Source organism: Nicotiana sylvestris, chromosome 3, assembly GCF_000393655.2.
Source record: "Nicotiana sylvestris chromosome 3, ASM39365v2, whole genome shotgun sequence".
NCBI lineage: Eukaryota > Viridiplantae > Streptophyta > Magnoliopsida > Solanales > Solanaceae > Nicotiana > Nicotiana sylvestris.
The window spans coordinates 212063122-212087991 of NC_091059.1; the positions used below are offsets into that span (position 1 = coordinate 212063122).

General features: G+C 38.3%; 1 protein-coding gene across 1 annotated transcript in view; it reads right to left on the reverse strand.

Moving 5' to 3' along the window:
* Positions 1-7023: 7023 nt before the first annotated feature.
* LOC138888639 (uncharacterized) overlaps positions 7024-24870 on the reverse strand; it is a 33185-nt gene continuing 15338 nt past the window's right edge. Inside the window, exons 2-9 of the mRNA XM_070170539.1 lie at positions 10876-11026; positions 10337-10829; positions 9560-10234; positions 9106-9425; positions 8611-8826; positions 8148-8489; positions 7377-7961; positions 7024-7271 (exon numbers count right to left, since the gene is read on the reverse strand). Coding sequence (XP_070026640.1) covers positions 7024-7271; positions 7377-7961; positions 8148-8489; positions 8611-8826; positions 9106-9425; positions 9560-10234; positions 10337-10829; positions 10876-11026 — 3030 coding nt within the window. The remainder of the gene's footprint in view (positions 7272-7376; positions 7962-8147; positions 8490-8610; positions 8827-9105; positions 9426-9559; positions 10235-10336; positions 10830-10875; positions 11027-24870) is intronic.

Here is a 24870-nt window from a genome sequence, read left to right on the forward strand (position 1 = left end):
ATTTCCTGAAAAGTAGAATTTTTCACGTAAGTTTACTTTTGCAACTTTCTCTCTTCTTTTTTCTTCGTTTTGAAGGGAATTGTTTTTCCCGCAGCTGTTTTAACTTTTCTCTTTTTTTTCCTCAGCAACCATGGGAAATATTAAAGAGATTCCCAACTTCCGTGGTTGGGTAGAGAAATTATTGATTGTTGCTCCGATGGAAGGTAGATCTTGAAAAAACCTTTCATACAGGTTTGGTTGGAAGGTTAAAACTCATGGTAAATTGTGACGACCCGGCCAGTCGTCTCATGAGTTACCGCTCTGTTTCTCCCATTTCTACTTCTTTATGCTTTGTTTATCTATGTTATGTGGTATCGGGTTGGTATGATCGAATCCGAAATGATATTGGTAAGATTTGAGACACTTAGTCTCTTTTGAGGAAGCTTAAGTTGGAAAAGTCAACCGGATGTTGACTTATGTGTTAGAGGGCTCAGATGTGAGTTCTGATGGTTCATATAGCTTCAGGAGGTGATTTGGGACTTAGGAGCATGATCGGAATGAGTTTTGTAGGTTTGGAGTAGATTTAGGCTTGAATTGGCGAAGTTGATATTTTGGCAATTTCTGTTTGGTAGGCGAGATTTTGATATAGGGGTCGGAATGGAATTCCGATAGTTGTAGTAGCTTCGTTGTGTCATTTGGGATGTGTGTGCAAAATTTTAGGTCATTCGGAGGTGGTTTAGTTGGATTTTTGATCAAAAGCGTAATTTAGAAGATTTAGGAATTCTTAGGCTTGAATCTGATGCGAATTTGGTGTTTCGATGTAGTTTTGAGCGTTCCGAAGGTTGGAACAAGTTTGAATGAGGTTATGGGATATGTTGGCATGTTTGGTTGAGGTCCCTAGGGCCTCGGATTAGTTTCGAGTGGTCAATCGGACCATTTCATGTTATTTGGAATTGCAGAAAAAACTACTGAAGTGTTGCAGAGAAATTGGCCTTCGCGTTCGCGAGTAGGTCCTCACGCTCGTGAAGGGTTAGTTGAGAAGGCAGATGATTTTAGCCTTCGCGTTCGCGAGGAAGGCTCCGCATTCATGAAGGGCTGGATGTTTGTGCATCGCGTTCGCGAGAAGGGGAGCATGTTTGCAAAGAAGGAATTAAGGTCTGGGCAGAATGTTTAAATACTCGTCTTGTCCGCGATTTTGAGGTTTATTTCTTCCATTGTTGATCGTTTTTGGAGATTTTTAAAGAGGATTGAAGAGGGATTCAAGGGGAATCACTTGGAGGTAAGAATTTTGGATAATGTGAATTCCACCTAAATAATCATGGAAATTAAGCCAAAAATTGAAGAATTAGGGCTTGGAAACTTAGACCTTTGATTGAGGATTTGAAGGAACATCTGAGGTCGGATTTCAGAACTTTTGATATGTATGAACTCATGGGGAGATGAGAAATCTATTGATGTAAAAATTATCGAATTCCGAGACATGGGCCCGGGGTCGGGTTTTGGTAATTTCGGGATTTATGTTGTAAATTGATTATTTTCGCTTGGGCTTTGTTCCTTTAACATATTTTGACGTGCTCGTTCTGATTTTGGATAGATTCGACGCGAGTAGAGGCCGATTCCAGGGGCAAAGGTGTCGCGAGCTAGATAATTATTGTAAATGATGGTCTAAGGGTATAAAACCCTGGATTGCACATCGTTGTGCTATACTGAAGTGACGCACACGCTAAATGATGAGCGTGGGGTCGTGCACTATTGGGGATGGTGACTTAGTCCATCCTGAATGACTATTTTACCGCGTATTTGGCTGAAACCTATTTGCTATCATCATTATTTGGGCTGAATGCCAACTATTTGAACCTTTTGGGGACTTTTTTATATATATATTTCCTCATTGTTTTGACTTTATACTTTAACTCAGTCATGTATATTTCACTATGTTTCGTACTCAGCCATGTTTACTCTGTTTTAACACTTAAATGATCTTTTAAATGATATTTTGGACAAAGAATCATGTTTTACTATTGCCCGAGTGGCTTGTGAGGATTTTGACTGAGTAAGGCCGAGGGCCTATGTTGTGAGGAAACATTTGATATTGATTATGAGGCCGAGGGCCTGAGGTATGTACGCCATGAGGTGGGTTGATTGATATAAGGCCGAGAGCCTAGTGATGATGCCACGAGATGGCTTGATATTGCGCTTGGGCTATAAGGGGCCCCTCCAGGAGTCTGCACACCCCCAGTGAGCACGGGTACCCATTGTGATGTGAGATTGAGCCCGAGAGACTGGTATTATTCTGAGATGTTGCCCGAGGGGCGGATTTGTTGATACAGTGCCCGAGGGGCGAACCTTTATGTGTTTATCTTTTCTTAATTGCCTGCCAAATTACCTGCTTAATTGTTGAAAAAGGCTTTTCATGAAGTTAAATTTGAGTTAAAGGATTTTTACCTATCTTTCACTGGTTTACTGTTTTTTAGGGTTTTACTGCTTCATTATAGCATGTTGTGTGTCTTACGTGATTTCCTGCTTTCAGTCTTTATTTATGATTATTACTCACTGAGTTGGAGTACTCACTTTACTCCCTGCACCTTGTGTGCAGATTCAGGCATATCTGGTCCCGCTCCCAAGTACTGATCATTTCCAGCTCAGGCGGATCCGAGGAGTCTCTAGGTAGCTGTCGGCGTTCACAGCCCGGAGCACTTCCCTATATTATTTCTTCATGTTCTTAGTTTTTGTATTAAACTCTGTAATTTGATTTGGAGTATTCCGGATTGTTTAGATGCTCATGACTAGTGACACTCTGGTATCGGGCTGTGTTGAGTTATTTTTCGCGAATTATGTTATTAACAGCTTAAACCTTGGTTTATTTGATCATGCTTAGACTATTTCTTAATCCTTAACTGTTAAATACTAAAATGGGTAGTGTCAGCTGGCCTTGTCTTCACGAGAGGTGTCATCACGACCGAGTCCGGGTTTAGGGTCGTGACATAAATACTTCACCCCTTTTCTGTTATCGTTCACCTTTCCCTTAGAATATATTTGACCCTTCTTTTTATTAGGGTTTCCTATTCGCGGTGTAAGTGCCGATACAATCGTGGCTTCCAGGGTTTCTTTGGCAAGAGCTCAAGATATAATTTGAGTTCTTCATCGAAAAGGAAGGCTGATGTGACCCATGGTTCTGAAGAGGAAGAAGAACAGGATGGAAGCTCTTTGATTAGAAGGCCGCAGGCCAGAAGACGTGTCTTTTCAAATGACAAGGCTACTCCTCCTCATTATGTTCCCATAACCGAGCCTGTTGAAGCCACCTTAGTAAGCTCTGACGATGATACACATGTGGCATCTCGTAGCTCTGATGAACAACTCTTTTCTCGTGGGTTTGATAGTGAAAATTTGGATTTGGTGTCTGATGAAGTACCTCTTGCCTCTTATACCGTGTCTGCCCCTGTGGAACGTTTTTTGCCAGTTTTTACTACTATCGTTTCTGCTCTGCCCCAAGTTTTTATGACTTCCTCTACAATCCCCACTACTACTATTTCTCATACTGAGATTGGCTCTTCAAGTGGGAGTAGAGCGATGAAGCAGATTACCATTGAGGTCCCTGCTGACGGTAATCTTTTGAAAAAGTCAGGTCGGGCTGATGTATGGTTGAAACCTTTGATTGGACCGGTTGAAAAGTCCAAGCTAGAAAGTCATAGCTCTTTGACCTGGATGAATGATATAGTACAATCGTCTTTGAAGGTATTGATTTCTTTTTACATTTTATTTCATTCTTCTTTTATTAAAACTCTTACCCTTTTCTTTTTATTTAGATTAATCTTATTGGTACAGAGATGATGAAAAGGGTTTTCCATACGGAGCAGTTGATGCATGATTACCAAGTTGAAGCAGACAATTGGAAAGAACAATATGAAAGTCTTCAGCTTGATATGGAAGTTTTAGAAGAAAATAAGTGTACCTTAGAGCAATAGTTGAAGGTCTTGATTTCAGAGTTAGCAGTTGAAAAAGATTCTTCCAATCAAGCAGGCAAGGATAAAAATCTCCTTGAATCATCATTTTTCGAACAACTCTCCAAAGCCAGTGAAGAGATCAGAAGATTGAAGGTCTTACTGGATGAGAAAGAAGTTTATGCAGGTAAACTTGTTCAGACTCTCACCCAGACCCAAGAAGATCTTCGTGTGTCTTCTGATAAGGACAGATTTTTAGAGAGTTTACTCGCCACTTTGCAATCTTCTTATGATGCTGCTTTGGCTGGGAGCGAGGAGCTCAAGAATGAAATTGATCAATGGGAAAGAGATTACGAGGTCCTTGAGGACAAAGCTACTGTTGAAGTGAGTTGGGCTATTTTGAACACACGCCATGATACCCTTGTAGAGGCTAGCCAAGAGGGTTTTAACTTGGATGTTGAGTTAGCTAAAATAAAAGAAACCATTGAAAAAACTCAGCAAGGCCAAAGTTTTCCTTTTCCCATGGTTGATATTCCCGAGTACGTTGAAGCTAATCCAAGTGCGGTGGATGCCCCAGCTCCTTCAGACCAAATCGAGCCTTCTGTTGCTAATGATTCCATTTTAGACTCTTCTTCTGTTCCTCAATGAAAGTTTATGAAGTTTGACTCCCTTTTTTCTGTTTGGTGGAATTGGTGTATTACCCCTGGTCCCATTTGGGGATTATGTTTTTGGTGATAACAAATCCCCAGGTCTTTTCGGGGCACTTTGTAAAAATGATAACCAGTTTAAGACTAAGTTCATACTTAGTTTAAACTTAATATTATAAAGTTTTTGTTTCAACTCAACTCTCTTGAGTTTCTGTTTTACTCTTTTTGCCTTGTTTTTTTTATAAGTCCAAGGTCTTAATTCGTGGGTTTCTGTCTTACCCTTTTTGCATTTTCTTTTTAAAAGAGAAAAAAAAATACTTTATTACCTTCATGGATCTTTGAATCAAACATGAATTTATAAAAGAGGGTCATTTTATATAGGACACTTAATGAAGAAGATGTCTCAACTTCATAATGGTGTAAACATACGGAAGGAGAAATAGGAACACACATGTTTCTTGAAATAACTTTGATAAAGTTTTCATTCGAACTTTGTCAAGTTTAGATAACATCTTACATGTATTTGACTATGTTTTATTACTCTTCCGTAACTGTTTTCTTTACAATAGATTTACAAAAAATAAAAATCCAAGGGTTTCTTTATGACCCATGGCTAAATACTGTCTTTAACCTAAACATTGGTAAGATTTTGAAATCTGTATCCACGAGTGTTTTCTTCAAAGGTTTTGGATTAGACTCGTGTTTTAGGCTCGTGATTTTGCTCTGAACTTGAATAAACTTTAGGCTTGACTTGAAATTTAATCGTTTCAGCCTTCTTTGCCTTCCTTGTGCATACATCATATGCATATTATATAGTCCTCCAAGTGTTTGAGCTTTGAAGTATGAAATCTCGAGCACTTGATTATTCCTTCCATGTGGTCCTTTTCCTGAAAAGGAAAAACATACGGGACTCGAAGGTACAATTTTAGATGAAAACTGCTTAACCCATTAAATTTTCATCAGAATAATTGTAACCCTAGATCGGGAATTATGTCATTTTCACGTGTCTTTCAAGTCGTAATTCATCATTTAGTATGAGTTAGCTTTCTGCCTATCATCTAAAATCGTTAGTAAAATTTTAATAATTCAAAAATAATAATCGTTAATGAGGATACCTACCCGGTGGTGTTTTCTTTCCTTAGAAGTAGTATCTCTTCATGTGAACAACATTCCAGTTTGAAGGTAGAATCTTGCCATCCAACGTTTCGAGCTCGTATGCTCCTTTTCCTGCGATACCATGAACCTTATAAGGCCCTTCCCAAGTTGGACTTAACTTTCCTGCATTGGCAGCCCTTGCGGATTGGAAAACTTTTTTTGAGTACGTAGTCCCCAATCTTGAAGTATCGGAGACGAGCTTTACGATTGTAATACCGCTCAATGACTTGTTTTTGTGTTGTCATCCTTATTAGTGCATTTTCCCTTCTTTTTTCAAGTAAATGCAGGTTTACCCGCATCTCTTCTTCGTTCAATTCTTCAGTAGCTTGAGTATATCTCGTACTTGGTTCCCCTATCTTGCCTGGAATTAAGGCTTCAGCTCCGTACACAAGTGAAAACGATGTTTCCCCCGTACTCATTTTTGTTGTTGTTCGGTAAGCCCATAATACTCCAGGTAGTACCTCCGGCCAATTGCCTCTAGATTCTTCCAATCTTTTCTTCAAGTTATTGATAATGACTTTATTTGTTGATTCAGCTTGTCCCTTACCCACCGGATGGTAAGGAGTTGAAGTAATCCTTTTAATTCACCAACTTTGAAAAATTATGTGATTTGTGCACCTATAAATTGCGGGCCGTTATCGCATACGATTTCCTTTGATACCCCAAATCGGCATATGATGTTCCGCCATATGAAGTCTCTGACCTCTTTTTCTTGTACCTGTTTGAAAGCTCCCGCTTCTACCCACTTAGTAAAATAGTCAGCGAGAACTAATAAAAATCTTACCTTGCCTTTAGCTTGTAGTAATGGACCTACAATATCCATCCCCCACTTCATAAAATCCCATGGTGCAACGACCGGATGTAATAATTCAGCTGGTCGATGCATGTTGTTACCATATCTTTGACACTTGTTGCATTTTGCCACAAAATTTTCCGCGTCTTCTTCCATTTTTGGCCAATAATATCCGGCTCTAATCATGGTTTTTACCAAAGATCTTCCTCCAGCATGATTTTCACAATGTCCCTCGTGTATTTCTCTCATCACGTACTCTGTTTGAGAAGGCCCGAGGCATCTTGCTAGAGGACCGCCGAATAATTTTCGATAGAGATTTCCTTGCTTTAAACAGTAGCGGACAGCTATTTTTGTGAAGTGCTTGAGCTTTTTTCTTATCCTCAGGTAAAATCCCATGCTGCAAAAACTTGACAATTTCGTTCCTCCAATCCCAAGATAGATTATTGTAATTTACCTCATTTTTGTCTTGATCGAGTACTGAATGAAACAAATGAATTACAGAAGCATTCTATTCATTTGTTACATCCACGGCAGATGCAAGATTTGCTAGGGCGTCTGCCTTGGCATTTTCTTCCCTTGGTATTTGCATGACTTTCCAAGTTTGAAATTGTCTGACCAAATCTCGTGCCTTTTCCAGGTATTGCTGCATCCTCACCTCTCTAGTTGTATAAGTCCCCTGCATTTGGTTAACAACAAGCTGCGAGTCACTTTTGATTATTACCTGCTCTATTCCAAGCTCTCGTGCCAACTCTAAACCTGCAATCACAACTTCATATTTTGCATCATTATTAGTAATTGATTGGCACTTTATTTCTTATCTTATGGTTTCACCCGTAGGTGGAACCAGGACAATGCCCAGACCTGCTCCTTTTACATTTGATGAACCGTTAGTAAATAAGGTCCAGGTACCTGGATTAGATTCGTTAAATACCTGCAATTCTTTTTCTGCTTCTAACTGTATCCCTTGGCTAAAGTCTGCCACAAAATCTGCTAAAACTTGTGATTTTATTGCAGTTCTAGGTTGATATAAAATGTCAAATTCACTTAATTCTATAGCCCACTTGGCTAATCTACCAGATAACTCTTGTTTATGCAATATATTACGTAAGGGGTAGGCGGTTACCACAGAAATAAGATGACATTGGAAGTAAGGTCTTAATTTCCTAGATGCCATAATTAAAGCTAATGCAAGTTTCTCTAAATGAGGATATCGAGTCTCAGCATCTAGCAGAGATTTGCCAACATAATAAATTGGTGATTGTTTACCTTGATCTTCTTGAACTAATACTGCACTTCCCGCCACTTCTGAAACTACAAGGTAGACAAGCAATTTCTCCCTATCTTTTGGTTTGGCTAACAGTGGTGGATTTGACAGGTATGACTTTAAATTCTTAAGTGCTTGTTGACATTCTTCAGACCATTCAAATTGGTTCTGCTTTTTTAAAGCTGAAAAGAATTTGAAGCATTTTTTTGATGAATTGGAAATAAACCTGCCCAAGGTTGCTATTCTTCCTATCAGCCTTTGAACTTCTTTTTTGCTCGTGAGTATGTCCGAAATTTCTTCGATGACTTTAATCTGCGCAGGATTTACTTCAATGCTATGGTTAGAAATAAGAAATCCCAAGAACTTACCTGATGAGACGTCAAATGCACATTTCTCAGGATTTAATTTCATGTTGAATTTGCGAAAAATCTGAAATGTATCAGTCAAGTGTTGAATATGGTCTCCTGTTTGTTGTGGTTTGACCAACATATCATCTATATACACCTCCATGGTTTTTCCTAAATTCTCTTGAAACATTTTGGTCGTTAGCCTTTGGTATGTGGCCCCAACATTTTTTAAACCGAATGACATGACTTTGTAATAGTAAGTCTCCCTGTTTGTGATGAAAGAAGTTTTCTCTTCATCTAGAGGATTCATTTTAATCTGATTATACCCTGAATAGGCATCTAAAAAACTTAACAATTTGTGCCCTGCAGTAGCATCAATTAATTGATCTATATGTGGTAATGGAAAAGAATCTTTAGGGCAAGCTTTATTCAGATCAGTATAATCTACACAAACTCGCCACTTACCGTTCTTTTTAGGTACTACCACAATATTTAGCTAACCAATCTGGATACTTTACCTCGCGGATAGACCTAATTTTTAAAAGTTTCTGCACTGCATCTTGAATCACATGGTTTTTGAAGGAGCTTTGCTTCCTTTTCTTTTGCTTGACAGGTGGGTACGATGGGTCTTCATTTAATTTGCGAGTTATCACCTCCGTTAGTACACCTGTCATGTCTGAATGGGACCAAGCAAAACAATCTGCATTGGTTTTAAAAATTCAATTATCTTACGTTTCATTTCCGGGCGGAGGTTGGTTCTAATATAGACTTTTCTGTCTGACCAATGTACAAACAGTACCACAGCTTCCAGTTCCTTGATCGTTGTTTTGATATTTTCATTTTCTTCTGGTTCCTAAATAGTGTCGAGCCTCAAATCTACATCTGTTTGCCCCTCTCCAATTGAGGTTGGTCTCACCTGTATTCTGTGATTGCTATTTTTCATCACTCTTTGTGCTTGAATCTGCCACGGAATTAATACTTCGCGAAGCTTGTTGGTCACCACGAATTTGACGTATCCCCCATTGTGATGGAAACTTGATAACTTGATGTATGGTAGATGGAACAACATCCATTTCGTGAATCCATGGTCTACCAAGAATCATATTGTAAGTCATATCCATCTCTACCACCTGAAATTTCGTGTCTTTGACAACTCCTTCTGCGAATGTGGTGAGTATTATCTCCCCTTTTGTTACGACGCTCGAGTTGTCAAAACCAAATAAGGTGTGTGTCTTGGGTATCAGCTTATTATTAGCTTGCATTTCGTTTACCACTCTTAACAGAATGATATTCACGGAGCTACATGGATCAATCAAAACTCATTTTACATTAGTGTCATATACAAGTAAAGATATTACCAATGCATCATTGTGTGGGGTTAGCACGCCATCTGCATCTGCATCATCAAATGTAATACTTTCTTCTTCCAAAACCTGTCGAACTCGCTTTTCGTGTGTGACTGTATTTTTGAAACCTTCTTGGCTGCCGTATATGTTACGTCATTAATTTCTTCTCCTCCACTTATGACATTAACCGTCCTTTTTGGTGAAGGGGGTTTAGGGGACTCCTGCATGTTCTTCATATACGTTTGCTTACCTTTTTCACTAAACAATTCGATTAGATATCCTTGCTTTAATAAATGTTCAACTTCGTCTTGCAGCAATCTACAATCCGCCGTTTTGTGACCGTGATCGTTATGAAACTCGCACCAAAAATCAGGATTTCGCCTACTCGGGTTTGATCTCATTTCCTTTGGCCATCGTACCTTATCTCCCATGCTTCTTAATATTGCTACTAACTCTAATGTGCTAACATTAAAGTTGTAACCGCCGATCTTTGCCTTCGAGCTTCTGTTATCATCTCGCATCTCTCGTGTGTTTCGCTCTTTTCCGAACCTTGATGATGAACCTGACTCTCGATCTTTTGATCTATGATCATACCATGAGTTATCCTGTTTTGAACGCGAGTCTCTTCCTTCTGGTCCCATATAGGGCTCGTACCTATTTTTACTGGAACTTTTTTCAGTTTCAGCGCATCTTGAACTTACCCTTTCCTCTTTTCGAGACTGAGTGATGGTATCATCTTCTATCCGCAGCTTCGTGTTGTATCTGTTGTAAACATCATTCAAAGTTGTTGCTGGAAACTCTCATAGACTTTACTTAAGTCATCTCATGGCTTATGAACTTTTCTCATTTAGATTACTAGCAAACGCCATAGCCGCCCAGTTATCAGGTACACGTGGCAACATTTTCCTCTCACGCTGGAATCTGTCTACGAATTCTCTGAGCAGCTCCATATCTCCTTGCTTTATTTTGAAAATGTCCTCCATTCTTTTTTCAACCTTTTGAGCTCCCGAGTGTGCTCTGATAAATGAATCTATAGAATTTTTTGGTAAAAGATAGTACCATGTTAATGTTCTCTTAGTGAGTATTTCTCCAAATTTTTTGACCAATACTGATTCAATTTCTTGCTTGGTCAAGTCGTTTCCCTTTACACTGGTTGTGAATGCAACTACGTGATCTCGCGGATCAGTTGTTCCATCGTATTTTGGAATATCGGGCATCTTGAATTTCTTCGAAATTGGTAGAGGAGCGGCACTTGGCTTCCAAGATTGTTGTGAATATTTGTCCATATCTATCATCTCATTACAGGTGGCACTCCAAGTATTTGATCTATGCGGTCGCTCTACTCCTTGAGATGTTTCTGCAAAGTTAATATAAATTTTATAAATCAAAATTAACTGTGTTACCTGGTTCTCCATCTCGAGATTCGTTGGGAGTCCCGCCACAGCCTGAATTAACGAGTCCGGAGTGAGGATTTTCCAGGGTGTTGTTTTTTGTAGTTGGTGTTAGCGGTGCAACCGGCAACTGGTTGGTAAAAGCCTGAAGAGCATTGCTTACCTGTTGAGCAATTAATTTTTTAAGAGCTTCATCGATAGCTTGATCATTTGCAAGTCTGTCATTTTCATTCGATTCAGATCTGTTAGGAGTCCCCTCTCGTGATTGTCGCTGAGAATATTGTGGCGAAGGAGGTGGAGTTCTGTCATCTTGTTTGTTCAACTGATGTTGTGGGTCTTCTTGGAGTGGTCAATTTTGTTGATTATTGTCGTTGACATTCAACATGATTGTTTTTGATAAAAGAATCGATTTAGAAAGCAGATGATTATCAGATTTCCGGTAATGGAACCAATTTATTTAACCAAAAATAGAAATTTCGGTCAAAGCTTATTTGTAGAAGAACTCGGGTTACTGATAATCGAAATATAAAATAAATAAGAGAAATTGACTTTAACAATAGTAGAATAAGTAAAAGAAAGCAGAGTAAATCGTTGTATTCCAATAATATTCTATGTCCTTACAAATGTTATTTCTCTACTTTTATAGCTATTTCTAAGTAATACGTTTCTTTCCTCTCATAAAAGAGTCATTATGAGCAATTAATGACATTTACTATAACATTATAATTGGCAATTGTAACTATTTCGTGAAGATTCTATAACAGTTTCCATCGTTGATGCTCATTAATTATGGATAATACGTATCTATACTTTTTGCTATCTAGGTTCATTCTTACAATGTCTCTTCAAATCACCAAAAGGCCCGAGTAACCACTCCTTCATGTTTTCTTGAATCTTTGCCTATGCCTGTTAAGGTTCATGCCTCTTCGACTATTCTTTTGTCAGCTGCCTTTCTGTTATTGATCTGCATGCCTTGACATATCAGCACTTATTTAATTCCAAATTTTAACTTAATTTTTCCCAATACAAGTATTGGAACTATTCTTGTATTTTCATATTTCTAGTTGTTACACGCCGTGGCATTTGTTTCTGTTGTCCTATTACCTTGTTGTTGCTATTGTTTGTTTATTGCTTCCTTTTCACCTATTCTTGAATAGAAGGTCTATCGGAAACAACCTTTCTAATTTATAATATAAGGTAGATCTGCGTACACATCACCCTTCAGATTCCACTCGTGGATTTTTACTGAATTTATTATTGTTGATGTTAATATTCTGCATTTAGAATATTTACCTTAACAGAAATAAGACATGCGAGGAGATAAAAGCATAATATGCATATTACCTTGCTTACAATGATAAACTATTCAATATGATTTTGAATAATTTTATAAGTGCTTTCTTTAGAAAAAGAAAAAAAATGTTAAGTCAAATTTCAAGTCAGGGTAGCAAAAGGAAGTACATCATACCAAAAAATACGATTTGGAAAGTAGATGATTATCAGATTCTCGGTAACGGAACCAATTTGTTTAACTAAAAAATAGGAATTTCGGTCAACGCTTATTTGTAGAAGAACTCGGGTTACTGATAATCAAAATATAAAATAAATAAGAGAAATTGACTTTACAATAGTAGAATAAGTAAAAGAAAGCAGTGTAAATCATTGTATTTCAATAATATTTTGTATCCTTACAAATGTTATTTCTCTCTTTTTATAGCTATTTCTAAGTAATACGTTTCTTTCCTCTCATAACAGAGCCATTATGAGCAATTAATGACATTTACTGTAATGTTATAATTAGCAATCGTAACTGTTTCGTGACGATTCTATAACGGTTTCCATCATTGATGCTCATTAATTATGGATAATATGTATCTATACTTTTTGCTATCTGAGTTCATTCTTCCAATGTCTCTTCAAATCACCAAAAGGCCCGAGTTTCCTTTCTGTTTTCTTGAATCTTTGCCCGTGCATGTTAAGGTTCGTGCCTCTTCGACTATTCTTTTGCAGCTGCCTTTCTGTTATTGATCCGCGTGCCTTGACATGTCAGCACTTATTTAATTCCAAATGTTAACTTGATTTTTCCCAATACAAGTATTGGACCTATTCTTGTATTTTCATATTTCTAGATCTTTGTTGTTACATGTCGTGGCATTTGTTTCTGTTGTCCTATTACCTTGTTGTTGCTATTGTTTGTTTATTGCTTAATTTTCACCTATTCTTGAACAGAAGGTCTATCGGAAACAATCTTTCTAATTTATAATATAGGGTAGATCTGCGTACACATCACCCTTTATATTCCACTCGTTGATTTTTATTGAATTTATTATTGTTGATGTTAATATTCCGCATTTATAATATTTACCTTATCAGAAAGAAGACATGCGAGGAGATAAAAGCATAGTATGCATATTACCTTGCTTACAATGATAAACCATTCAATATGATTTTGAATAATTTTATAAGTGCTTTCTTTAGAAAAAGAAGAAAAAACGTTAAGTCAAATTTCAAGTTAGGGTAGCAAAGGGAAGTACATCATACCAAAAAAATATATATTTTTCTATGTCAAATTCTTCATCCTCGTTTGTGTTCATGCCCCCCACCCCCCACCCCTTTCTCATGTTGGCTCTTTTATAAATACTAGTAGGAATAGCCCCGGCTTTGCCCGGGCCCAACGTGAATAAAGCTATATTGGTTTTGACAAGGAATGAGTTTGTATCTAGAAGAGAAATAGAAGATTACACATCTGCTACAAAAATGTTACTCATTCTCAATTCATATGTTACTAAAAGAGTATGGCCTTCCCGTAGCACTGTGAAATGGAGTTGTGTAAGATGACACCAATTAGAATTATTATCAACAAAGATGATAAATTATTATATCAAATAAACTTTAGCAACACTGAATAAATTTGGCAATTAAATAATTAGGAAATATATCTTTACGGATAAGTTTCAAGCCTAAGCATTTGTGTATCATGTCGATAATTTAGAACCAGTAAAAAATGTAACACGGTTGGTGTAGACATGCTTGTCAAGAAGGCATCAGCAGGAAATAACTGTCAGTGATATAGATACTTGATATCATACAAATGATTTTACTATTAACCACTTGCGAAAGAAATATGCGTGTCAGTCATGTCAATGTTTAATTTAAAATTACAAAATGAACTAAAGCTTTCTTCTAAACATTCAAATCAGTAGGAGTTCCGAAAAGCACCGTTACTCAAAATAACAAAACGCTACAAATTAAAATAATTAGTCGTGTAATCATATTAGCTATGAATAGTCAAACAGAATGCAATAAGTTAACACATGCTTCATAACAAACTATTCATCATCTACTATCTAATGTATAATATGGAAGAATTAACATTCAGGTCTCAAGTTCTCATGAACAAAAAGTTTATTATTTAGCGTTTATGATTCCCAACATAGGATCAAACTACAACCAAGGAAAAGTAAGCAGATAATAACAGACGACCAAAGCGTACAAGTTAAAAAAGAACACCAGAGATGAAGAAACTAAAATAGGTATGCACAACACTCACCAAAAATTAAAATCATATTAATTTCTTGAAATGCTCCATGATTTTCAACAACAATGTGGTAGGTCATTTGCTGCCGAAATTGAAAAAAATTAAAGAATGCTTATAAAGCAGTATACATATTCATCGCGTGATAAAATTAAAATTAAGTCCTTTAATAAAGAACCGTGCTTGATTTTTCTACTTCTCTATAATTTCAGTCTGCACGAAAAATTCAAAAGTGAAAGTTACAACAAACAATACTTATCAATAACATTTTGTGATTCTCGACCATTTGAAACATACCTGTTTCTTTTGCAACTCTTCATTGGTTTCTTTAGGCTTTGCCATTTCAACTTCCAACTCTAATTATAGCCTATCAAATCCCAAGTAGAGGTACATTAATAAATTTATTCACAGTACAAACATTTAACAAATTCAAGTTGTTATTCATAGGATACCAAAACTTACAAACGTAATACAACAAACTACTCCCTCTTTCACTCTCAAATTTTCCCACTTGTAATAAAGATCCAAATATCTAAAGTTGCAATTGAGTGTCTAAAAGCTAACAACACTTAATATATTATTTCCTTGATCAAGTAATTTATTAATCCATGAGTACTCCCTATCTTTTTTTCAGGGGTGGTTATTAAGATTATCAGCTTGATAAAACATAAGAAACCTTTTTTTTTCTATGAGTAAATAAAACATAACTTGAAGAAGTATCAGACATTGTTAGGTATAAAGAAATTATAGAAGATTGTCATAAGGAGTTCTAAAGATGTTAATGCTACCAAAAGCTTCAATTCTGTAATACCATAGTAAAAGATTCAACAAGATAGATCAGTAAACTAATTTTTTGAACCATGATGTGACGACCCGGCCAGTCATCTCATGAGTTACCGCTCCGTTTTCCCCATTTCAGCTTCTTTATGATTCGTTATTTGTGTTTTTGTGGTATCGGGTTGGTCGAATCGAGTCCAGAATGAGTTTGGTGAAGTTTGAGATACTTAGTCTCTTTTAAGAAGGCATAAGTTGAAAAAGTCAACCGGATGTTGAATTATGTATTATAAGGCTTGGAAGTGAGTTCTGATGGTTTGGTTAGCTTCGGGAGGTGATTTGTGACTTAGGAGCGCGATCGGAATGGGTTTTGGAGTTGTAGAGAAGATTTAGGCTTAAATTGGCGAAGTTGATATTTTAGCAGTTCCGGTTGATAGGCGAGATTTTGATATAGGGGTTGGAATGGAATTCCAAGAGTGGCAGTAGTTTTGTTGTGTCATTTGGGATGTGTGTGCAAAATTTTAGGTTATTCGGACGAGATTTGATAGACTTTTTGATCGAAAGCATAATTTAAAAGTTCTTGGAGTTCTTAGGCTTGAATCCTATCTTAAATTGGTGATTGATGCTGTTGTGAGCGTTCCGAAGTTTTGAACAAGTTTGAACAATGTCGTGGGATGTGTTGGTACAATTGGTTTGATGTTCCGGGAGTTTCGGGTAGGTTCCGGGATGTTTTAGGCCGAAAATCATACTTGTAGCAGGTCCAGAAGGGTTGCAGGCCTCGGAACCCACCCGTGCGGTCCGCACAAAAAGAAGTGCAGCCGCGGTATGTGCTGTGCAGACCGCACAAAATGAAGTGCGGCCGCGGTAGATGTTGTGCGGACCGCACAAAATGCAATGCGGCCGCGGTGGGGAACATTTCACCGGTCCTACTTCATAAGCTCATATCTTTTGATCTACGAGGAATTTTGAGATGATTCTAAAAAAAAGTTGTAGACGTTTGTGTTTAGTTTTCAGAAAGGTAAGGATATTGCAATTTGGACATATGTAGCGAAAGTTATTTCCAAAATACTAAAGTCTGTCACTGTAGAGGAAAGCCTGTGCGGTCGCGGTCGTTTTTGTGCGGACTGCGGTCGATTTTGTGCGGTCCGCGGAGGTGAAAATCTGTGGGGTACTCTATAAATACAAAGTTTTGGATTTTATTTGATATTTTGACCTAGAGAGCTCGGATTTTGGCAATTTTTCGAAGCTTTTTCAAGAAATTCATCGGGGTAAGTGATTCTAACTCAGATTTGGCTAGAGTACATGAATCTATCATTGAATTCATAATTTAATTAGTAATTTGGGATGGAATTTGGGAAGAAAATTGTGAAATCTTTCAAAAATGTAAAATGATAATTTGAAGGACCAAATGGTATCGGAATTGGATAATTTTTGTATGGTTAGACTCGTGAGAGTATAAGGATTCTAGTTTTGTGAATTTTGTCAAATTCCGAGATGTGGGCTCGGGGGTCAGGTTTGACCAATTTCTGAAATTTTGTGGTAATTCAATTATTTTCGCTTGGGCTTTGTTCCCTTAGCATATTGTGAAGTATTCGTTCTGATTTTGGATAGATTCGACGCGCGTGGAGGCCGATTCACGGGGAAAAGGCGTCGTGAGTTAGAAATTTAGTCAGTTCGAGGTGAGTAATGATTGTAAATGATGCTCTGAGGGTTTGAAACCTCGGATCGCACATCGTAGTGCTATATTGAGGTGAGGCACACGCTTGATGATGAGCGTGAGGTCGTACACTATTAGGGATCGTGACTTGGTCCGTTTCGATTAATGATTTTACCGCGTATTTGACTGAAACTTAATTGCTATCATCATGATTTAGGCTGATTGCCATATTTGGGCTTTGTGCCAACCATTTGAATCCTTCGGGAATTTTTATTACTATTTTCTCACTGTTTTGACTTACTACTTAAACTTAGTCATGTTATTTTCCACTGTTTTACTACTCAGTCATCTTTACTCAGTTTTGAGACTTAAATGATATTTTTAAATGATGTTTTGGGCTGGGAAATACTGTTTTACTATTGCCCGAGGGGCTTGTGATAATTTTTGGACTGAGTAAGGCCGAGGGCCTAGTTGTGAGGATACATTGATACTGATATGAGACCGAGGGCCTGAGATACATAAATATACCACGAGATGGCTTGATTGATATGAGGCCGAGGGCCTAGATTTGATGTCACGAGATGGCTTGATATTGCGCTTGGGCCATAAGGGACCCCTCCCAGAGTCTGCACACCCCCAGTGAGCGCGGGTACCCATTGTGATGTGAGATTGAGCCCGAGGGGTGGAAATTGTTGATGTTGTGCCTGAGGGGAGAACTTCTATGTGTTTGCTTTATCATAATTGTCTATCAATTACCTGTTTATTTGTTGTAGAAGTACTTTATTTTGCTTTTCATTGGTTTACTGCTTACAAATTACCTATTTAATTGCTTCATTATAGAATACCCAGTGTATACGTATTTTCTTACTTTCAGTCATTATTTATCTTTTTTACTCACTGAGTTGGAGTACTCATTTTATTCCCTGCACCCTGTGTGCAGATTCATGCATAGCTGGTACCGCTCCTGAGTGTTGATTCCTCCAGTTCCAAGCGGTTTTTCGGAGACTACGAGGTAGCTATTGACGTCCGCAGCCCCGTGGCTCTACTTCTCTATCATTTCTGTTTCCTTTCAAACACTTGTAGTAGTTCATGACTTTAGCAGACTAGTATTATGGTTTAGAGATGCTCATGACATGTGACACTCCGGTTAGGGCTGTGTCGGGTTGGACTTTCTTCATTGTTATCGATATTTCCGCTATTTAGTATTGTTTAAATCATGTTTAGACTATTTTTATGTTGATTAACTGCTTTAAAAGTTGAGTTGGGTTGAACTGGCTAGCCTTGTCTTCACGAGAGGCGTTATCACGACCGAGTTCGGGGTTAGGATCGTGACACCTAGGCTTCGCTGACGAAGATCAACAAATCTTTCTGATTTTAATGCTCTAAACTTCAGAGAAATCCAGCGATAAAATATAATAGTTCAATCTTATTCGTAAGTAGATATCTCTATCTACCTTTTTCCACTTTTGCCTAATGGCATTACCAGAGAAGTATATATGAGCAATTTCATTTGACATGTAATTCAGATTCCATCCTGCCAGAGGTAGAGTTTAAGTAAATGGTGGAATGCCACTAAAAGAACTATAACAGTGAAAAGATTTGACCTGATATAAATTGTGTCTATGTAAAATGGTATTTTTTAATTTGGGAACATACAAGAAAAAAGTATTCGGAAAAAGACTATCTTCAGAACTGACATTAAGCAATCCAAGTATCTACTGTGCCTAAATGAACCCTACAGGTATTACCAGATAGCAAAGACACTTATATGCTAAATTGGAACAAGGAATAATCAAGCAACATATATTATTGCAACCATAGGATGATAAGAAGGGAAGAAAAATACAGCCATCTGATGTAACAGTCATAGACAGGTTTTTTGTAGTTTAAAGCACATTCAGTTGTCATTAAATACAAGTGAATCTAGCACATAGGACATGTGGTTAACGATCAACATGTCATAATAACCAAAAATCACATAACAACAAGGCTGTAGGAAACAATAACACAACAAAAGTGTAGCAGAGAGAATAATAGTAGGATTCTACAAAGTTGAGAACTTCAAGTATTGAAATATAAACAGGTTATAGAAGTTCACAAATTGTAACATATTTAGTGTACATAAAAATAAAATAGGTAGATATGCTGACCAAGGTGGTACCAAGGAACAAGTTCGAGCTATGCAAAGAACTTGTCGGCATGCATTCAAACTAGAAGACAGTGCTACCTCCTCTGGATGAATGAGACTGGAGGGGGAGATTGATGATGTCCATCTCATTGAAGAAGTATTAGGCATGTGCCTAATAAGAGTTTTCTTTGGTTTGGTAGCCAACCTTGTTGACTTGGTTTGGTTGGTAGCCAACCTTGTTGAATTTCTTTGGTTTGGTAGCCAACTTTGTTGAATTGTGAAAAGTGTGTGTAAATTGTCAAATATTGTAGGCTTTAGAGGGTGAAGCTTTGGCTATAAAAGGAGAGCTTCAACTCTCATTTCTACACACCAACAAAGAGAGAAAGAAAGAGTAAGGTTTCACAGACAAGGTATAAGAAAATAGTCTGTGAGGAAAATAGAGAGAGAGCGATATTGTAGTGAGGTGGGAATATCAAAAGAGGGTTATTTCTTTTGAGTGTTGTAGTGGTCTTTGGAGTATTTACCTCCGACCTACAAAGTTGTAAAATTCCTTACTATAGTGATATCAGTTGCTCCTCTCGGGGTCGTGGTTTTTTCCCTTATTCAGAAGGGTTTTCCACGTAAAAATTTTGGTGTCATTGTTACTCTTTTATTCTTGTTAATTACCGTATCTCGGTGCTACATTATTATTCCGCTTTATTACCGTGAATATTATTTTGGTAAGGGGTTTATTCCCAACAACTGGTATCAGAGCACGGGTTCTGCTCGTTCACTGAAATACTATTCACTGTCGGTAGTACTATACTTGGTGAAAAAATAAAAATGTCCGGAGTAAAGTACGAGGTAGCAAAATTCAACGGAGATAACGGTTTCTCAACATGGCAAAGAAGGATGAGAGATCTGCTCATCCAACAAGGATTACACAAGGTTCTAGATGTTGATTCCAAAAAGCCTGATACCATGAAAGCTGAGGATTGGGCTGACTTGGATGAAAGAGCTGCTAGTGCAATTAGGTTGCACTTATCAGATGATGTGGTAAATAACATCATTGATGAAGACACTGCACGAGGAATTTGGACAAGGTTGGAAAGCCTATACATGTCCAAAACGCTGACAAATAAATTGTACCTGAAGAAGCAGTTATACGCCCTACACATGAGTGAAGGTACGAATTTTTTGTCACATTTAAATGTGTTTAACGGACTAATCACACAGCTTGCCAACCTCGGAGTGAAAATCGAGGAAGAAGATAAAGCCATCTTGCTATTGAACTCGTTGCCATCTTCGTACGATAACTTGGCAACAACCATCCTGCACGGTAAGACTACTATTGAGTTGAAAGATGTCACATCGGCTCTTCTACTCAATGAGAAGATGAGAAAGAAGCCTGAAAATCAAGGACAGGCTCTCATCACAGAAGGTAGAGGCAGGAGTTATCAAAGGAGTTCGAACAACTATGGTAGATCCGGAGCTCGTGGGAAGTCAAAGAACCGATCCAAATCAAGAGTCAGAAATTGCTACAACTGTAATCAACCAGGTCACTTCAAAAGAGATTGCCCAAATCCAAGGAAGGGCAAAGGTGAAACCAGTGGCCAGAAGAATGACGACAACACAGCCGCCATGGTGCAAAATAATGATAATGTTGTCCTCTTTATAAATGAGGAAGAGGAATGCATGCACCTGTCAGGTTCAGAGTCGGAATGGGTGGTTGACACAGCGGCATCTCACCATGCCACACCGGTAAGAGATCTTTTTTGCAGATATGTAGCAGGTGATTTCGGCACAGTGAAAATGGGTAACACAAGTTACTCAAAGATTGCGGGGATTGGTGACATTTGTATCAAGACAAATGTCGGATGCACATTGGTTCTAAAGGATGTGCGGCATGTACCTGATTTACGGATGAACTTGATCTCGGGAATTGCTTTAGACCGAGATGGATACGAGAGCTATTTTGCAAATCAAAAGTGGAGACTCACTAAGGGATCATTGGTGATTGCAAAGGGAGTTGCTCGTGGCACGTTGTACAGGACAAATGCAGAAATATGCCAAGGTGAATTGAACGCGACACAAGATGAGATTTCTGTAGATTTGTGGCACAAAAGAATGGGTCATATGAGCGAGAAGGGATTGCAGATTCTTGCCAAGAAATCACTCATTTCTTATGCCAAAGGTACAACGGTAAAACCTTGTGACTACTGTTTATTTGGTAAGCAGCATAGAGTCTCATTTCAGACATCGTCTGAAAGAAAATTGAATATACTTGATTTAGTATATTCTGATGTTTGCGGCCCAATGGAAATTGAATCAATGGGCGGTAACAAATATTTTGTTACTTTTATTGATGATGCTTCACGAAAATTATGGGTTTATATTTTGAAAACCAAAGATCAGGTGTTTCAAGTTTTCCAGAAGTTTCATGCTCTAGTAGAAAGGGAGACGGGTCGAAAGCTAAAGCGTCTCCGAAGTGACAATGGAGGTGAGTACACTTCAAGGGAATTTGAAGAGTATTGTTCAAGTCATGGGATCAGACATGAAAAGACAGTTCCTGGAACCCCACAGCACAATGGCGTAGCCGAGAGGATGAACCGCACCATTGTGGAGAAGGTGAGAAGCATGCTCAGAATGGCTAAACTGCCTAAGTCATTCTGGGGTGAAGCAGTTCAGACAGCCTGTTACCTGATCAATAGGAGTCCATCAGTTCCGTTGGCGTTTGAAATCCCAGAGAGAGTCTGGACCAACAAGGAGGTGTCCTACTCGCATCTGAAGGTGTTCGGTTGCAGAGCTTTTGCACATGTACCAAAAGAGCAGAGAACAAAGCTGGATGATAAATCTATTCCCTGCATATTTATCGGATATGGAGATGAAGAGTTCGGGTACAGACTGTGGGATCCTGTAAAGAAGAAGGTCATCAGAAGTAGAGATGTAGTCTTCCGAGAAAGTGAAGTTGGAACTGCTGCTGATATGTCAGAAAAGGCGAAGAATGGTATAATTCCTAACTTTGTTACTATTCCTTCTACTTCTAACAATCCCACAAGTGCAGAAAGTACGACCGACGAGGTTGCCGAGCAGGGGGAGCAACCTGGTGAGGTTATTGAGCAGGGGGAGCAACTTGATGAAGGTGTCGAGGAAGTGGAGCACCCCACTCAGGGAGAAGAACAACCTCAACCTCTGAGGAGATCAGAGAGGCCAAGGGTAGAGTCACGCAGGTACCCTTCCACAGAGTATGTCCTCATCAGTGATGAGGGGGAGCCAGAAAGTCTTAAGGAGGTGTTGTCCCATCCAGAAAAGAACCAGTGGATGAAAGCTATGCAAGAAGAGATGGAATCTCTCCAGAAAAATGGCACATACAAGCTGGTTGAACTTCCAAAGGGTAAAAGACCACTCAAATGCAAATGGGTCTTTAAACTCAAGAAAGATGGAGATGGCAAGCTGGTCAGATACAAAGCTCGATTGGTGGTTAAAGGCTTCGAACAGAAGAAAGGTATTGATTTTGACGAAATTTTCTCCCCCGTTGTTAAAATGACTTCTATTCGAACAATTTTGAGCTTAGCAGCTAGCCTAGATCTTGAAGTGGAGCAGTTGGATGTGAAAACTGCATTTCTTCATGGAGATTTGGAAGAGGAGATTTATATGGAGCAACCAGAAGGATTTGAAGTAGCTGGAAAGAAACACATGGTGTGCAAATTGAATAAGAGTCTTTATGGATTGAAGCAGGCACCAAGGCAGTGGTACATGAAGTTTGATTCATTCATGAAAAGTCAAACATACCTAAAGACCTATTCTGATCCATGTGTATACTTCAAAAGATTTTCTGAGAATAACTTTATTATATTGTTGTTGTATGTGGATGACATGTTAATTGTAGGAAAAGACAAGGGGTTGATAGCAAAGTTGAAAGGAGATCTGTCCAAGTCATTTGATATGAAGGACTTGGGCCCAGCACAACAAATTCTAGGGATGAAGATAGTTCGAGAGAGAACAAGTAGAAAGTTGTGGCTATCTCAGGAGAAGTACATTGAACGTGTACTAGAACGCTTCAACATGAAGAATGCTAAGCCAGTCAGCACACCTCTTGCTGGTCATCTAAAGTTGAGTAAGAAGATGTGTCCTACAACAGTGGAGGAGAAAGGGAACATGGCTAAAGTTCCTTATGCTTCAGCAGTCGGAAGCTTGATGTATGCAATGGTATGTACTAGACCTGATATTGCTCACGCAGTTGGTGTTGTCAGCAGGTTTCTTGAAAATCCTGGAAAGGAACATTGGGAAGCAGTCAAGTGGATACTCAGGTACCTGAGAGGTACCACGGGAGATTGTTTGTGCTTTGGAGGATCTGATCCAATCTTGAAGGGCTATACAGATGCTGATATGGCAGGTGACATTGACAACAGAAAATCTACTACTGGATATTTATTTACATTTTCAGGGGGAGCTATATCATGGCAGTCTAAGTTGCAGAAGTGCGTTGCACTTTCAACAACTGAAGCAGAGTACATTGCCGCTACAGAAACTGGCAAGGAGATGATATGGCTCAAGCGATTCCTTCAAGAGCTTGGATTGCATCAGAAGGAGTATGTCGTCTATTGTGACAGTCAAAGTGCAATAGACCTTAGCAAGAACTCTATGTACCATGCAAGGACCAAACACATTGATGTGAGATATCATTGGATTCGAGAAATGGTAGATGATGAATCTCTAAAAGTCTTGAAGATTTCTACAAGTGAGAATCCCGCAGATATGCTGACCAAGGTGGTACCAAGGAACAAGTTCGAGCTATGCAAAGAACTTGTCGGCATGCACTCAAACTAGAAGACAGTGCTACCTCCTCTAGATGAATGAGACTGGAGGGGGAGATTGATGATGTCCATCTCATTGAAGAAGTATTAGGCATGTGCCTAATAAGAGTTTTCTTTGGTTTGGTAGCCAACCTTGTTGACTTGGTTTGGTTGGTAGCCAACCTTGTTGAATTTCTTTGGTTTGGTAGCCAACTTTGTTGAATTGTGAAAAGTGTGTGTAAATTGTCAAATATTGTAGGCTTTAGAGGGTGAAGCTTTGGCTATAAAAGGAGAGCTTCAACTCTCATTTCTACACACCAACAAAGAGAGAAAGAAAGAGTAAGGTTTCACAGACAAGGTATAAGAAAATAGTCTGTGAGGAAAATAGAGAGAGAGCGATATTGTAGTGAGGTGGGAATATCAAAAGAGGGTTATTTCTTTTGAGTGTTGTAGTGGTCTTTGGAGTATTTACCTCCGACCTACAAAGTTGTAAAATTCCTTACTATAGTGATATCAGTTGCTCCTCTCGGGGTCGTGGTTTTTTCCCTTATTCAGAAGGGTTTTCCACGTAAAAATTTTGGTGTCATTGTTACTCTTTTATTCTTGTTAATTACCGTATCTCGGTGCTACATTATTATTCCGCTTTATTACCGTGAATATTATTTTGGTAAGAGGTTTATTCCCAACAGAAAGAAGATACACCTAACGCGAGAAAACAGTTCGTAGTTGCCTATAGACTTCCAGAGGCTAAAGTTTGCCATTCTAGTGACCTCATAATCAGATAGAAAGATTTTTGATTAGTAAGTTTCTCATTTGACTGTACAATAACATAATAGATAGATGCTTACAAAAAACAAGTTTACATCTAAGCCATTAGATTATTTAAGCACGCTTATTTTTTCTACTTTTGCTTTGGGGACAGGAGTTCATGGTCACGCAATCATCTGGTATTTTATCATCACCTTGGATGAAGCTACATATAGAGAACTATTATGTACTCTATCATATGCAATTCAATATGCCTTAAATTCTTGATCGTATTAGGGGGTTATACCCTCAAAATTCCAGGATACAATAGCAGTACAACACAAATGCAAAATGAAAGATGTGAGCTAATGTGCATTGCTCTAAGAGAAAT